Source organism: Mustelus asterias, chromosome 1 (assembly GCF_964213995.1).
Source record: "Mustelus asterias chromosome 1, sMusAst1.hap1.1, whole genome shotgun sequence".
NCBI lineage: Eukaryota > Metazoa > Chordata > Chondrichthyes > Carcharhiniformes > Triakidae > Mustelus > Mustelus asterias.
The window spans coordinates 60,716,478-60,734,887 of record NC_135801.1 but is presented as its reverse complement, the minus strand read 5'-3'; the positions used below and the strand labels follow the sequence as shown (position 1 = coordinate 60,734,887).

At 42.8% G+C, this 18,410-nt stretch overlaps 1 protein-coding gene across 1 annotated transcript in view; it reads left to right on the top strand.

Annotated features, from left to right (window-relative positions):
* The window catches only part of LOC144493677 (calcium uniporter protein, mitochondrial-like), a 126,753-nt gene that overhangs the window by 90,670 nt on the left and 17,673 nt on the right, over positions 1-18,410 (top strand). Inside the window, exons 2-3 of the mRNA XM_078212981.1 lie at positions 6,105-6,180; positions 17,362-17,532. Coding sequence (XP_078069107.1) covers positions 6,105-6,180; positions 17,362-17,532 — 247 coding nt within the window. The remainder of the gene's footprint in view (positions 1-6,104; positions 6,181-17,361; positions 17,533-18,410) is intronic.

Below are 18,410 nucleotides of genomic sequence, written 5' to 3'. Positions count from 1 at the left end.
GAATAATCTCAGATGTGCATTTGTTTTTGAATGGTATAATAATTAATGCGCAGTGATATTTTTAAAATGTAGCTTGTTAAAATGTTTAAATAAATCTTTATCCTGCCAGACACGATTCCGACTGTTGGGTGAAGGAGCCCGGCGCTGTTTACAATAATATTTGTAAATTATTACAATGTTGTCAATGACAAGCAAGTGGAAGCCACCTGGAATGAATACAGAAGGGGAAGGTCATTCAGCCATTTTAATTTATTCCGATACTCTAACATCCCCCAAATGTAACATTCCCCCCACCCAATTGTTTCTTGATTCCAGGGTTTTCAATTCCACTACTCTTGAAGTTTATTCCATTTGTGGATCTCTGAGTGAAGAAGAATTTATTGATCTTCGATTTACCTTTTATTAGCATGAACTGTGTCCCACTTGTTTTGTGGGACAAGTAAATTCAGCATATTTATAAGATCACATCTCGGATGCCTCATTTCCAGGATGAAAGCCAAAGTCCTTCCAGTCTTTATTGATGGTTTGGGCTATTTGCACTCTTGCCTGTGACTCTCCTTTGGATTGACTTCAGCATCTTGCTTGTGGCCTGGTGACCAGTATTGATTTGATTTGTTATTGTCACATGTATTGGGGCACAGTGAAAAGTATTGCTTCTTGCATGCTGTACAGACAAAGCATACCATTCATAGAGTACATAGGGGAGAAGGAAAGGAGAGGTTGCAGAATGTAGTGTTACAGTGATAGCTAGGGTGTACAGAAAGATCAACTTAATATAAGGTAGGTCCATTCAAAAGTCTGATGGCAGCAGAGAAGAAGCTGTTCTTGAGTCCGTTGGTACTTGACCTCAGAATTTTGTATCTTTTTCCTGATGGAGTGAGTACTCAAGGTATGGTCTGACCAGTGTACAGTACATTTTGATCATATACTCTCACTTGTATTCTTCAACAGTATGATTGCTTGATGCTCAAGCATAGTTAACGTTAAGTCCACCAAGACTTCTTGCTCACTCTTAGCTTTGTCCTTGGCTATTTCAACATCATGCTGAACGTGCTGCTGGGTCTTTTTTTCTTGCCATGCATTGTACTTTACATTTGCCTATTTTAAACTTGATCTGTCTTTGTTCTGCCCGCTTGTGTATTTGATTCAACCTCCTTCTCCTACTGTCCGAACTGCCCCTTCTGCTTCAGTAAGCCGTACAACTTTGACCATTTTGTACTGAGTTTCTAAACTCACCTCATTTCCTTTGATTAAAAATAATAGCAGCTTCAGCACGAGCTTTGGGCGCTGCATTCTAATCACTGCACTTTTCTTAATTAAACGCAAAGCTTCAGGAAATAAACAGGAAACTGGCTGAAAAGTGGGAAGCAGAAACTGCCTGGCGGTGACGGTTAAATATCAACAACCTGAATAAGTGTTAATTACAATATAATAGATACAGTCCAGATGACAAATTATTCTGAATAAGCTACTAGATGTTTTTAAGGTGAGAATCAAGAGCCAAAAAAATTTGATGCAAATGTAGTTTGACCAGCAGCATGTTGAGTGCATTGCCACTACCCACAAAGGTTTGCCTGAACCAACAGTGCTGCCAGGGTGAGAAATCCTGAACTGAGCCCCTTATTACGCTGCCCCCGTCCCCAAACCCTTCCTCAGTCATGCATGATATTCTTTTCCCCTTTCAAAATTCACCAGAAAGGTTCGAGTAGAACGATAACGCCCATTATTGGCATCTGGTTACAAACATTGTCTGATATATACGCGGCAAGGGTCATTACTATTAAGAGCAGGAATGATATAATGTAGTGTTAGTTTATGTGTGCGCTATAGGCAATCCCACTGTGACTATTAAACAACGTAAGTGTTTTAACAACACCAGGTTAAAGTCCAACAGGTTTATTTGGTAGCAAACATGGTGTTTGCTACCAAATAAACCTGTTGGACTTTAACCTGGTGTTGTTAAAACTCTTACTGTGTTCACCCCAGTCCAACGCCGGCATCTCCACATCATGACTATTAAACAAGCCAGAGAGTAGAAATTGATGGCATTGTGTAATATTATTGGTTTGACAGGAAAATATCCCATTAGTTATTTCTAACACTGTGCAGATGACAACACTGATTTTAGTGACTGTCTCAAGCCTCATTAACATGTTCTGTACATTGCAACATATGGACACAATGAGAGTGAATTCATATTTGGGGGGAAGATTCAATACTTGCAACCCAGATAAACTGTGCAAAGTCTTTTCTGAAAAAGAAAGCAGAAGACTTTTCCTTGCCTGGGCGCATGATAGTATTCAATATAATTATTTAATGCAAAGGGTATAACTGTATTCTATTTTATCAGTAATCTCTCTCAGGGTAGAAAGATCAAACGATTCCGGAGCAACAAAGTGCAATGATTGAGCAAATGGGTCTTCACTGTCAGTGAGAAGCACTGGAGCCCTCTAGTGCTCTGTGTGCCATAACTTTTAAGAGGCTAGAGAACAACAATTGAATGGTTCACAGTTGTACCTGTATGTTCTTGATCAGCCAGTATGAAGATTCTGCTGTTTCTTACTCCAATATATTTTAAGCATCTGCTGTGTGACATATCACAATATTTTCATACCTCAAAAAACCCATAAAAGCACCAAGATAGACAGGAGTAATGGATAAATGGACAAAAGGACAAGATTGAAGTCAATGGAAAAGACTCTTGAGAATCATGTGTGGTGTAAAACAGGCTACTGGTTCACCGTGTGCCCCTTACACACACTTGCCCTGGTAATTTCACACCACAAAGTCTGCTCACAGTAAACTTCCATTAGCAACAAAATCAAAATCCAGCAATAATTTCATCCTAATCATAGACTCCCCACAGTACAGAAGGAGGCCATTCAGCTCATTGAGTCTGCACCTACCACCATCCTACCCAGGCCCCACTCCCGCAACCCTACACACTTACCCTGCTAATCCTCCTGACACTCGGGGGAAATTTAGCATGGCCAATCTACCTAACTTGCACATCTTTGGACTGTGGGAGAAAACTGGAGCACCCGGAGGAAACCCACGCAGACATGGGGAGAAAGTGCAAACTGCACACAGACAGTCACTCGAGGCCAGAATTGAACCTGGGTCACTGGCGCCGTGAGGTAGCAGTGCTAGCCACTGTGCCGCCCCTAGAGTGCTGCACTGTCAGAAGTTCAGTACTGAGGGAGTGCTGCACTGTCAGAGGGTCAGTACTGAGGGAGTGCTGCACTGTCAGAGGGTCAGTACTGAGGGAGTGCTGCACTGTCAGAGGGTCAGTACTGAGGGAGTGCTGCACTGTCAGAGGGTCAGTACTGAGGGAGTGCTGCACTGTCAGAGGGTCAGTACTGGGGGAGTGCTGCACTGTCAGAAGTTCAGTACTGAGGGAGCGCTGCACTGTCAGAGGGTCAGTACTGAGGGAGTGCTGCACTGTCAGAGAGTCAGTACTGAGGGAGTGCTGCACTGTCAGAGGGTCAGTACTGAGGGAGCGCTGCATTGTCAGAGGGTCAGTACTGAGGGAGTGCTGCACTGTCAGAGGGTCAGTACTGAGGGAGTGCTGCATTGTCAGCGGGCCATTACTTAGGGAGTGCTGCGTTGTCGGGGTAAGCTACTCAGCCCCTCGAGCCTGCTCTGACATTTGATAACATCGCCTACTTTCTATCAGTGGCTACAACTCAAAAGCACTAGATTGGTTGAAATCAATTTGAGACATCATGAAAGGTGTTGTATAAATGTCAGTGCCTTTCTTTCATTGCAACTGCATATTGTAGGCAGAGTGACTGCAGCAATGGTGAAATTGGAGGCCCAATGCTGATTCTCTAAGGATAACTAATTACAGAGCAATCAATTGATATTCAGAAAGTGACTGCAGGAAATCACTACAGTTACAAAGCAATTCAACTCTGTAGCTAATACAACCGTACCGTTCTGACTTCTCTGGTGCCAACCACAAGATACCAGAAATGGTATCTGTCCTTTTTACACTAATGACAGTATCCTCAAGATCTATCAATCGGACACCTACCAGCAGCTCAGGAAAAATGCCAATTGAATTATTGATCTGAATTTTTCAAAGAATAATGCATGGTACAAGAATTTAGTACTTCCCCCAGATGTTGTCATACAAATTGTGTTGTACATTGCGAGTTTACGGCCTATCTGGGATGAACCTAGGATGGGGTATTGCTTTCTTTAAGCAATCTCCCAAGGATTTCATTCCCAGACTTTGCAAGAGTGGTAAAATACGCAACAGTCAGCATCCTGTTTTGCATCTCTTCTGGTTTTTAGTTTCTTATATTTATTTTGATGAGGCCCAGGATGACGCAGTGTGTCATCAGAAACGTTCTACTTTAGGGCACAATAAAAATTGACACTGCTTTCGATATGCTTGTTTATATTCAAAAGTGAACTTTGAGAAATGTATTTAATTTTGATGGGCTCGACCTGAAAAGTGACCCACCCATTCCCACCAGCATGAAAGGATCTAGTTGTCTCTAAAATGATTACAGGGATTTCACTTATCATTTTCAAGTAGATAGTCGACCATGAGCACTCATGACAGTTGCTGTGAATAGGAACTGCTGCTACTGACCTTCAGGTGGTTTCCAGTGGACTTCTCCAAGCAAACATCAGAACCACAAAGCTGCCCAAGGTCAGCAGCAGCAGCACAGCAACTGTCAGTGAAAATTACCTGAAAAACTGGCTTAAAAAAAAAAATCAGAACTGTCAGACTGGCCGTTACAATTTCTTTAAAATCCTGTCATTGGCGTCTGCAGCTCTGGCTGCTCGTGGTCCAGCCCCCCATATCTCCCAGGCCCCAGAATTTAACATGATCTGCACCCTTCTCTCCCGGGCTTTGACTACTTACTGCTCATTTTGTCCCCAATATTCCGACCCCGGCTGACAGAGGCTGGGCAGAGGACAGTTAGATGTGGTCAGGAGTGGTAGAATCATAGAAATCATAGAAACCCTACAGTGCAGAAGGAGGCCATTCGGCCCATCGAGTCTGCACCGACCACAATCCCACCCAGGCCCTACCCCCACATATTCACCCGCTAATCCCTCTAACCTACGCATCTCAGGACTCTAAGGGGCAATTTTTAACCTGGCCAATCAACCTAACCCGCACATCTTTGGACTGTGGGAGGAAACCGGAGCACCCGGAGGAAACCCACGCAGACACGAGGAGAATGTGCAAACTCCACACAGACAGTGAACCGAGCCGGGAATCGAACCCGGGACCCTGGAGCTGTGAAGCAGCAGTGCTAACTACTGTGCTACCGTGCCGCCCGTGGTAGTCGCGTCTGGTGGAGGAGGGTAAATGAGATGAGCGGGATGGGGGGTGGTGAGTAGTCATGTTGAGTCGGGGTAATTGGGAGATCAGTTGTGGGGTTACCCAGCTGTTAGAACAGGTTTCCTGGGCAATTCCTACGTTAGTCCGCAGATCAGTCCCTCCACAGAGTCCTGACTCACACCTCCCCTTGTGTCCGATCTGACGATCTGGATTGAAGGTTTAAAAAATGTCAAAAATGTGATAATTCAGAGTTAGGTCTATTTTAGTTTCAACTTTTAAAAAATATGTTATATATGCAAATTATGCATTCTAGCAGCGACACTTGTTAATTTGCCAAGCACTTTTTAGAACTGTCGAATTTTATCTTGCAGCTGTCAATATTTTTATTGTGGCCAATTTAGTTTAAAGCTCTTTAGGTAAAATAATGATTGCCAACTTCTACTGTCGGAGGAGCTAGTTCTCCCAGCTCTCAAAATGTTGTCCTGAATTTATATTTTCCCCTTTCTCTTTCCATTGGAAAACACTGCTGGCCCAGACTCTTGTTGACACCTCTCCTCGATAGAGAGTTAGTGAGATTGGGAACTAGGTGTATGGGCGAATGTGTGCTGTGTCGCTGCATAGTACAGCGTGCTAGAAGACAACTACACTGCCTCGCCTCCACACACTGTTGCAAATCCTAATTGATCTGCTATTATAAATTATACAAAAAGTCCACTTTGAACCTAGCAGCTGAGAGCTTGTGTTCGTCTTTTGTATAATTATAAAATGTCTCATGCACAGTCTCTATTATGTTTTACAGAAAAATGGCCCGAAGCAGCTCTTTCATTTAAGACAATGTAGAACAACCTTTTACAGCACCTCGGTATCATCTGATGGTAGGTTTATGCTGTAATATCTTGAATAATGAGTTTGTATCTCGATGTATAATAAGTGAAGGTGGCAAAGTAAATCATCAAGTGATTTGGCGACATTCTTTTCAATGGTGTCAATTGTGGCTCGGTTAGTAGGCCCTTGCCTCTGAGTCAGAAGCTTAGATTCAGGCTGACACTCCACTGCAGTACTGAGGGAGTGCTGCACCGTCAGAGGTGCCGACATTCAAAAAGGTGTTAAGCTGAAGCCCTGTCTGCCCCCTTGTGTGTACATAAAAGATTCCATGGCACTATTTTGTCGAAGAGCAAGGGAGTTATCCCCAGTGTCCCGGCCAATATTTACCCCCAAGTCAATGTCACGGTAATATCCTGTCATTATCAGATTGTTGTTTGTTGGAGCTCGCTGACTTCCCATTGGCTGCTGTATTTCCTACATTACCACACTTAGTACTTAATCGGTTGTATCATGCTTTGGGATGTCCCTTGGTCATAAAAGGCATGATATAAGAACAAAAAACTTTTCTTTATATAGTCTTAGAAACTTGAGTAATTCAGTTTTCCCCTTTAGCCTATTCTGCCTGCTATTCAATGAGATCATGACTAATTTGTGACTTAACCACATTTGCCCTTAACCCTGAATATCTTTGGATAACAACAATGTATAAATTTCAAATTTAAAGTTAACAATGGATCTCGCATCAGTTGTGTTTGCAGAAGACAGTTCCGAACTTCCACCGACCTTTGCTTGATGAAATGTTTCCTAATATTGCTCCCAAAAGATCAGGCACTAATATGTCTACTTTCTAGTCCTATCACCCCTGCACCTTTGAAATTACAGGAACATACCAACCTACTTTCTACAACACCACTCAATTTAAGCTTTAGAAATCATAGAAACCCTACAGTGCAGAAAGAGGCCATTCGGCCCATCGAGTCTGCACCGACCACAATCCCACCCAGGCCCTACCCCCATATCCCTACACATTTACCCGCTAATCCCTCTAACCTACACATCTCAGGAGACTAAGGGACAATTTTTTTAGCATGGCCAATCAACCTAACCCGCACATCTTTGGACTGTGGGAGGAAACCGGAGCACCCGGAGGAAACCCACGCAGACATGAGGAGAATGTGCAAACTCCACACAGACAGTGACCCAAGCCGGGAATCGAACCCAGGTCCCTGGAGCTGTGAAGCAGCAGTGCTAACCACTGTGCTACCGTGCCGCCCTGGTTGATAGAGTCCAGGAACATTCTGGTAAGCTGAAGCTGTATTCCTCACAGTTATAGTGGAGGTTTTGTAGCTACAACAGCAGGTTAGAGGTTGGGAAGACTCACCTCCTGACTCCCCAAAGCCTGTCCACCATCTACAAGGCACAAATCAGGAGTGTGATGGAATATTCCCCACTTGCCTGAATGAGTGCAGCTCCAACAACACTCAACACCATCCAAGACAAAGTAACCTACTTGATTAGCACCACATCCACAAACATTCACTCCCTCCACTATTGACGAACTATGGCCGCAGTGTGTATCATCTACAAGATGCACTGCAGGAACTCACCATGGTTCCTGAAACAGAACTTTCCAAACCCACAAGCACTACTATCGAGAAGAACATGGGAACACCACCACCTGCAAGTTCCCCTCCAAGGTACCCAGCATCCTGACTTGGAAATATATTGCTGTTCCTTCACTTTCACTGAGTTAAAATCCTGGAACTCCCTCCCTAACAGCATTGTCGGAGTACCTACACTACATGGACTGCAGCAGTTCAAGAAGGCAGCTCATCACCACCTTCTCAAGGGCAACAAGGGATGGGCAATTAATGCTGGCCCAGCCAGCGAAGCCCACGTTTCCTGAATGAATGAAAAAGAAAAGGTAGTGCATCCGCTTCTGAGCCAGAAACTCTGGGTTCTAGTCCCGTTCTAGGGCTGGTTGGCCACAGAATGGACAATCATGCTGTCACTCAGACAGGTTGATAATCAGCCTGTTAAACTAAGACACTTTCCAGTATTCTCAAAAGGGAAAAGAGTGTGTATGAAGATACAAAGCAAACAAACATGGTTTAATGCGGAGCATTATGTGTGTTCTTCCATCCCTCAATATTCTTAATCGCTAGATAAAAAAGCCAATATTTTGTTAGCCTTTTTAATTATTTCTTGTGCTTGTTCATGAATTTTAATGACTGTATTCTAATTGTCTTCTGTACATTTTTTAGTACAGTAGCAAAAGGAGTTGCAAAACTCTCCGTGCAAATAAATATGTTTTGCTGTTACTATCTCTGCGCCAGGGATGTTTGTGTTGAGTTTCTCTTTACAGGCACTATTAGCAATGTAGATGCGTGTAGTAGGTACCAACTCGAGTCAGTTTGAAAATGCTATTGACATCTCTTCTAACAGTGTTTATTTATCTGCCCCTGAACACAACCCGCACGTAACTCCCAAAGAGCCCAACTGCAAAATAATCATAGAATCCCTACAGTGCAGAAAGAGGCCATTTGGCCCATCAAACCTGCACCAACATCAATCCCACCCAGGCCCTATCCATGTGACCCCACATATTTACCCTGCTGATTCCCCTGACACTAAGGGGCAATTTTGCATGACCAATCCACATAACCTGCACATCATGGAGACAAATAAAATGAAACTTCCGGAGCGGAAGTCATGTTCCTAGGGATTGAGCAAGTTTGGTGAGGGGTTGGGGTGTTTAAAGCGGTGTTGGAAAATGAGTAGAAAGGGATGACCAAGAAGGATGGAAAAGAATGGATGCTCCTGGGACATCTGAAGAATTGGAGACTGTGAGAAGAATTGGGGAAAAGAGAGTTGCGGTAGTTCATGAAAGGGAAAATTAAATTGGAGCCTGCCTTAAGCAGACCATTGATAACGATCCCAAAATATTTAAAATGCTTTGGGGGTCACCTCTCACAACTCGCCCATTGGGACACATTTTACCTCAGGCAGATGCTCATTTTAGATTGGATTTTTGTGGTTGGGCTGGTTTCTGCATTATCAATTCTGACTTCATTTGAAAATGAAGTTAAAAATAAATGAGGTTTCCTGGAGTTCTGTCCATAGTCCCATCTGAGCTGGGTGATTTTGTACGTGAGTGAATCCAGAATCAGAATTGACACCATAAACCCAATAAAGTTCAAGAGGTTCTTCCAGTCACAATGCAATTATTGACCAATTATCGCCTTTTCATGATCACACCAGCACCTAAGCCATTGTCACCAGACATGATCTGTGGCACAAAATTAGTGTCAACTCCTTCGGACATGTTTCCTTTGCTCCAGTCAGAGTAGCTGATTTCATTCATCCCTGGACTGCACTAATTGTAAGGTATAATGATGCATCTCCAGATGCTGAAACCTGTTATTAGAATGCCCCAATATATTTAAATATGTATCACATTTTTATTGATGTATGTTCATTTATATTGTTCCAATCATGTGATGAGGAATACAGATAACTCCCCTACACTCCAAAGACATGCAGGTTAGGTGGGTTGGCCATGCTCAATTGCCCCAAGATGTGTAGGTTAGATGGATTAGCCATGGTAAATGGCTAACCCATCTAAGGGTTGCAGGGATAGGGTGCGGGAGAGGGCCTGAGTTAGATACTCAGTCAGGGAGTCAATGCAGGTTCGATGGGCCAAATGGCCTCTTCTGCACTGTAGGAATTACATGATTCTATGATACAATCAGACTTGGGAGCTGTAGGTAATAGGGTTTTTTGTGAATTTAGCAAGGATTAAGTTATTTACTTGCTGTCTGTGCTTAACTATTATGTGCTGATTGAAAATAGACTATTCTAGCGAGCTTTCTTGAGTTTGGAACAAAAAAGGGTTAGATTTTAATGGTTAAAGAAAACTACCCAGGTAAAAATATGAAAAATATTTAAACCTGCATCTGACCTTCGAAACACACACACCTATAACCAGGAAGTGGTTACCAAATTAGCCAAATTAAAGTTCAATGCAAAGTTTAAGAAAAGGGAGTTCACTGTTTGAGTCCTTTGCTGATATCCGTGGCTGCGGCAGATTTATCACCGCAGTGGTTTCGAGATTTCAGCATTGAAACCCGTGTAAAATTGCAATTGCCAGAGACACTTTATTTTTAACACAATCTATCTCTTCCAGAAGCTAATTATTTTTGCATCTGAGTTTGATGGAACTTCACCATCTCTGTGCTGAATTTTTAACCTGTAAAGGGATAGGGTCCTGGACTTGTTGGTGAAGAGAAAGAACCTTGTTACTGCTTCGTTGGCAGACTAATGTTTTAGCAGGTTAGATCTTGTATTAAAGAAATTTATAAAAAAAGCTACTCTGGTCACATGATCTCTCTCACTATAATTACTAAAGAAGGAATTTGCTTAGCTCATGTCTGAACCATTGCCCCATGGTCCATAACGTCCCAGCCATTAGCTTCTGAATGATTCATTACTCATTTAGATGAAATAGGAAAAACACCTTTCCATATAGCTACTGTTCTGGTAACAATCCACATGAGAGGTAGGTTTATAGCAGTACACATATGAGTTTTAGTAAATCCTTTGAAGCAGTTTTTGACATCAGCAAGTGTGAATGAAATTCCTTAGAAGGAATGGCATGTCTGAATAGTAATTCACATTGGAACTTTCCAGAAACTTTCTGGAACTTGCAAAACCAGATGTCTGATGACTTTTGACAGCCATTTTCAATCAGTGCTTTTGCTTGCTTTTTAAAAATCCTTTTTAAACAGTTCACTATGTGTTTGATCAGCCAATGAAATTTCAGATTGATATAATTCGTGCACAAGTCATATCATCGTGACAATCTTTTCATTTGTATGTATTTATTTATATGTATCTAAAGCGAGCTCACAGTAGGGCAGCAAGCACCTGCGAGACCAAGCAAATTCTGTCATAGGGTTATGTGACTATTAATCCCTGAATCTTTTTAACGATTCACTGGATCCTGCCCAGTACTGTTGGATGAGAAGATACGATTTTAGATCCGTAGGCGATTCCACCTTGGGAGTAGGATTCCAACATCTCTGCAGTAGGCGAGCTATCTTGGAGTCTTGAAGCCGCCCCCACCTCTGCAGCCCACCCACCCGCTCCTCTCGCCCCTGCCTCTCCAGCCCCATTAGAAATTCAGTTTTTTTTTTTAGCCTGCCTCTGCAAAGTTACTTAATAGAACATAGAACAGTACAGCACAGAACAGGCCCTTCGGCCCACGATGTTGTGCCGAGCTTTATCTGAAACCAAGATCAAGCTATCCCACTCCCTATCATCCTGGTGTGCTCCATGTGCCTATCCAATAACCGCTTAAATGTTTCTAAAGTGTCTGACTCCACTATCACTGCAGGCAGTCCATTCCACACCCCAACCACTCTCTGCGTAAAGAACCTACCTCTGATATCCGTCCTGTATCTCCCACCACGAACCCTATAGTTATGCCCCCTTGTAATAGCTCCATCCACCCGAGGAAATAGTCTTTGAACGTTCACTCTATCTATCCCCTTCATCATTTTATACACCTCTATTAAGTCTCCCCTCAGCCTCCTCCGCTCCAGAGAGAACAGCCCTAGCTCCCTCAACCTTTCCTCATATGACCTAGCCTCCAAACCAGGCAGCATCCTGGTAAATCTCCTCTGCACTCTTTCCAGCGCTTCCACATCCTTCTTATAGTGAGGTGACCAGAACTGCACACAATATTCCAAATGTGGTCTCACCAAGGTCCTGTACAGTTGCAGCATAACCCCACGGCTCTTAAACTCCAACCCCCTGTTAATAAAAGCTAACACACTATAGGCCTTCTTCACAGCTCTATCCACTTGACTGGCAACCTTTAGAGATCTGTGGATATGGACCCCAAGATCTCTCTGTTCCTCCACAGTCTTCAGAACCCTACCTTTGACCCTGTAATCCACATTTAAATTAGTCCTACCAAAATGAATCACCTCACATTTATCAGGGTTAAACTCCATTTGCCATTTTTCAGCCCAGCTTTGCATCCTATCTATGTCTCTTTGCAGCCTACAACAGCCCTCCACCTCATCCACTACTCCACCAATCTTGGTGTCATCAGCAAATTTACTGATCCACCCTTCAGCCCCCTCCTCTAAGTCATTAATAAAAATCACAAAGAGCAGAGGACCAAGCACTGATCCCTGCGGCACACCGCTAGCAACCTGCCTCCAATCCGAAAATTTTCCATCGACCACCACCCTCTGTCTTCGGTCAGACAGCCAGTTACCTATCCAATCGGCCAACTTTCCCTCTATCCCACACCTCCTCACTTTCATCATAAGCCGACCATGGGGGACCTTATCAAACGCCTTACTAAAATCCATGTATATGACATCAACTGCCCTACCTTCATCAACACACTTAGTTACCTCCTCAAAAAATTCTATCAAATTTGTGAGGCTTCCTGGAGTCAGCAGCAGAGCCATTTTGTTCTGTATGCTAATGTATCCACTATTTTTGGACAATGAGCTGAGTTGAACTGGAGACAGTATTCCCAATGCTGTCACATAAGTAATTAAAGTGACACCTTTGGATATGTAACTGAATGCTGCAGAGATCCATCATAAAACTCAATACACTTTTTGTTAGAAGCTGTTACTGTCAGTCAAAAATTAACATCTTTTTCACTGGTCAGGGCTTATGTAAATTGAGTTTGCGTCTTTGTGGCCTGTTTGTGATCAGAACTCCCACCCACCTGACGAAGGGACAGCCTGTTCCGAAAGCTAGTGGCTTTTGCTACCAAATAAACCTGTTGGACTTAACCTGGTATTGTTAGACTTCTTACAGGGCTTACATGCACAGCCCTTGTTCCTGATACTAATCTGTATTGATGTGGAGATGCCGGCGTTGGACTGGGGTAAACACAGTACGAAGTCTCACAACACCAGGTTAAAGTCCAACAGGTTTAAGGCTTTTGCTACCAAATAAACCTGTTGGACTTTAACCTGGTGTTGTGAGACTTCTTACTAATCTGCATTACCAGATATGCTTCCACTTTATATTCTGTTTGTCAATCTTTGGTACATTTACATAAATATTCAAGTAGATTTGAAGATATTTCTACCTTTCCTGCACTAGATGCTTGAGTGCACAGCCTGGTGTTGCCACCTTCTATTTACTGACCATGTTCATTTCCATATCCTACATGTACAGTGTACACAAAGGGGGATGCAAATCAGACAAAACCTTGTAAAACTCCAATACTCTGATTTGCAAATAGAGACTTCTATTTATCATTGCTTCCTATTGCTTATTCACTTTATGATCTAGATGTTTTATCATTAACACTGTGTTCATAGCTGCAAACGTTATTAACCATGGCAACGTTGGAGGAGCTGGTTACAGCTACTCGAAATAGCTAGTGCTCTTGATGTGCCTTTATGATTTTAATGGTAATGCTTAATGTCATTCACCCAATGTAGGCAGCTGCCTGTGATGTGCTTGAGTGGTATAAGTGGTGGGGATTGTATTACAGATCTGGTGTATTCTAGTGGGGAGTTTACAAAGCTGATCCGTTCACTTGTGGCACGTATGGTGCACTAGAAAAGCTTGTTTCATTATCTGCTTAATGGTAGTTAAAGTAGTTTTCCTGATTGAATTTTGTCATTTTCTTCCAGAGGTAACTGTTGAATACAAGCATGATTTTAATATTTTGGAAAAGTTGGGGTGTAAACCCAGAAGCACTGCTTGTGCTTTTTAATTTCCACCCCTGTTTTTAAGATTCACAATACTTTGATTCTATGACACTATTCATCTTATGACCGAAATCTGAAGGCAGAAACTGTATTTGGTTGTCTTTGAGTAATAAGGATTCCTATGGAGTTAATGAATCTAGCTCTTGAAGTTGCTGTGGAAATTACTGACGTTGAGGTTGATAACTGGCGATCTCTTTGTGATGTCACGAACCATGCAAATGTTGTCTGCAAGGGTGTCGCAACTTGAAACACTGGTTTGTGATGGTGTCTAATTTTGTTTTGGAATGGTGTGAGGCGTTAACGTGAAACCCCCAGTGAGAATAACCAGCCCAGTCATTGTGCAACAGTTGCTTTATTTATTTTAATTTTGATAATTTATTTTATTATTTATTAAACTAAAGAAAAGACAAATGCACACGACTAGGTCTAAAACACTCTAAGACAATTAAATATATGAGCTACTAAACGCACACACTTTGAATATCAAAGGCTGGAAGAATATGAGTCCCAGTTTCTAATTGAAACTGGATTCATTGTCTGTAAAATACTTTGGGTCTTCTGAGGGATGTGGAAGTGTTATAAACCTGCACGTTCCCCTCTGCAATATAGGAAATGTTTTCCCCCTTAACCAGTCAAGAAGTGTCGTATCCCCAGCTGGAATTAATTCTAGAAACGTTGCAAATGTTTAGCGACAGTCACCAAATTGGTGTCGATAAAACTTTTCAAAGAAAATTGCACTCTGATAACATAAGCATTAGAAATGATCAGATTTGCACTAAGCTTGATGCCTGACCGAGAGTAAATCGAGGGATATATGCATCTATACCCTTCCACTATCCACAACAATGGGAGAACGGCGTAGAACAGCACATTGAAGTTGTTTTGGAATAAATACCAAGTATTTCAGAATCTTTTGCTGGTTAAAGGATTGGGTCACAGAAGTTATTTAATACTGGCCTTAGCAAGCGTTTGGAGCTGCCTGTTCCCAATTCACGACTCTCATGTAGCCAACCAGCACATAAACTTCCCAGCTTCAATAAAAACATGTCTTCCCTGCGAGCAGTCTCGACAAATCTCTCTGGTTAATGTTGGAGTTAGTGCCAGGTCTGTTCCCTTTGCAGAGGCAGTTGGATAGTTATCTGAAGAGAAAACATTTACAGGACTACCAGAAAGAGCAGAAGAGTGGAAAAGCTGACTTGCTCTTGCTGAGAGCCAGCATGAACACTTGGGGTTGAATGGCCTCCTTCTTCTGCGTTGTAATCATTATAGGATACTGATTGTATAAGACCTTAATGTCAATTTGACCTCTTCAAGGCTAGTGCCAAAGCTGACAGAGTTGTCTACCAAGTGTTTGAAATAATGGAGGTGTAAGTGTTATAAATGTAAATCATTTTGTATGTGGAAAGTTTTCAGCCTGGTTGCTTTCCCATGGGTTTATAGGTTTACTCTAAGTTAATTTGAGTTTGTTTATTTGGTTGGTATGAAAAGAAATACCTCCATCAGATCCTTTGTTCTTTTCAGTGCTGTTTGAACTGTGGATGTTTCATGTCCTCGACCACAGAGTGGTGATTGGACACCAGTTTATACTGGCAATAGGGGTATTTGGTAGCAAAAGCCACACAAGCTTTCGAGGCTCTGAGCCCCTTCTTCAGGTGAGTGGGAATTCTGTTCACAAACAGAACTTATAAGACACAGACTCAATTTACATGAATAATGGTTGGAATGCGAATACTTACAACTAATCCAGTCTTTAAGAAACAAAACAATGGGAGTGGAGAGAGCATCAAGACAGGCTAAAAAGATGTGTATTGTCTCCAGACAAGACAGCCAGTGAAACTCTGCAGGTCCACGCAACTGTGGGAGTTACAAATAGTGTGACATAAATTCTGATTCTAGGATCGCATGATAAAGACTCAGGAGGAAAAAAGCAGACCTCCTCAGAAGACAAACACGGGACACAGTGGACAGAGTACCCTTCGTTGTCCAGTACTTCCCCGGAGCGGAGAAGCTACGGCATCTCCTCCGGAGCCTTCAACATGTCATTGATGAAGACGAACATCTCGCCAAGGCCATCCCCACACCCCCACTTCTTGCCTTCAAACAACCGCACAACCTCAAACAGACCATTGTCCGCAGCAAACTACCCAGCCTTCAGGAGAACAGTGACCAAGACACCACACAACCCTGCCACAGCAACCTCTGCAAGACGTGCCGGATCATCGACACAGATGCCATCATCTCACGTGAGAACACCATCCACCAGGTACACGGTACATACTCTTGCAACTCGGCCAACGTTGTCTACCTGATACGCTGCAAGAAAGGATGTCCCGAGGCATGGTACATTGGGGAAACTATGCAGACGCTGCGACAACGGATGAATGAACACCGCTCGACAATCACCAGGCAAGACTGTTCTCTTCCTGTTGGGGAGCACTTCAGCGGTCACGGGCATTCGGCCTCTGATATTCGGGTAAGCGTTCTCCAAGGCGGCCTTCGCGACACACGACAGCGCAGAGTCGCGGAGCAGAAACTGATAGCCAGGTTCCGCACACACAAGGACGGCCTCAACCGGGATATTGGGTTTATGTCACACTATTTCACATAAATATTTCTGCTTTTTTCCTCCTGAGTCTTTATCATGCGATCCTAGAATCAGAATTTATGTCACACTATTTGTAACTCCCACAGTTGCGTGGACCTGCAGAGTTTCACTGGCTGTCTTGTCTGGAGACAATACACATCTTTTTAGCCTGTCTTGATGCTCTCTCCACTCCCATTGTTTTGTTTCTTAAAGACTGGATTAGTTGTAAGTATTCGCATTCCAACCATTATTCATGTAAATTGAGTCTGTGTCTTATAAGTTCTGTTTGTGAACAGAATTCCCACTCACCTGAAGAAGGGGCTCAGAGCCTCGAAAGCTTGTGTGGCTTTTGCTACCAAATAAACCTGTTGGACTTTAACCTGGTGTTGTTAAACTTCTTACTGTGTTTACCCCAGTCCAACGCCGGCATCTCCACATCATGAATAGGGGTATGCTCAGATTCCCAAGCTGTCCTCTGATTGCCGCTGTAAGCTCCACTGACAGGGTTAAATGAGCCAATTTTGAAAAGAGATCAAAGCTGAAACAGCTAACAGTCGCCGTAACCTGGGCTTTGAGAAACAATCAGTGCAATTAAGCACAGATTTACCAAAACAACCGCTTGCTTTTAGAAGGCGTCAGGTCCCACCATCCAATCAGTTGTTCACATAGAGTCATAGATGTTCAATCTGATTAATTTACCCTGACAACTTCCCATTCCAGAGAGGGACAGAGCTGATGCTTCTCGTGAAATATTGACTAGATTTCAGGGGGGAGTTTACAAAGCTGATCCGTTCACTTGTGGCACGTATGGTGCACTAGAAAAGCTTGTTTCATTATCTGCTTAATGGTAGTTAAAGTAGTTTTCCTGATTGAATTTTGTCATTATCTTCCAGAGGTAACTGTTGAATACAAGCATGGTTTTCCAGTACTCTCCATCACACTCCCCTCCAGAAGAGAGCGTTGCCAGTTTCTGGTGAAGCCATTGTTGATGAATGTTGGAGACCTTCTTAAGGACTTGAAGAATGAGGATCGAGGCATCAGCACTGCTGCAATCTTTTCAGAAGGTGATTGTTATTCAGTGCATTTGAAACTGTTCATTACACTGTCACGGACAGAGTTCATGTGTTTGTATTTTTGTGTGTGAAGTTAGTGTGTGTTTTCTTATCCTTGGAATGGTTTGTCCCATTTAAAATTATTTCCAGCTTTTGTGAATTTAAAGATAAAGATGATTATTTATTAATACACACACGATGCTTAGAAGTTTCAAACACAACATTGTACACTATCTCACGCACACACAGTCACATGCACTCACGCACTCAGGCACACAGACACACAGTCACAGACATACATACACAGTCACAGACATACATACACAGTCACAGACATACATACACACAGTCACAGACATACATACACACAGTCACAGACATACCCACAGACACATACACACACAGACACACATGGGGTGGCATGGTGGCACAGTGGTTAGCCCTGCTGTCTCACAGTGTCAGGGACCCGGGTTCGGTTTCCCCGCTGGGGGTCACTGTCTGTGCAGAGTCTGCACGTTCTCCCCGTGTCTGCGTGGGTTTCCTCCCACAGTCCGAAAGGACGTGCTGGTTAGATGCATTGGCCATGCTAAATTCTCCGTCGGTGTACCTGAGCAGGTGTCGGAGTGTGGCGACTAGGGGATTTTCACAGTAACTTCATTGCAATGTTAATGTAAGCCTACTTGTGACATTAATTAAATAAACTTAAAACACACACACGGACATAAAGAGAAAAGAAACAACTTGGAATGATTTGGTCTCTTCCATTGCAAGTGTATAGTTTTGTAGCTGAATTTAGTTGGAATGAAGATCTTGTAAAGCAGATAATTTCTCAGTTAGCTACACAGATTCTTCTATTTGAATTGCCAGATGAAATTGAAGATGGAACAGGT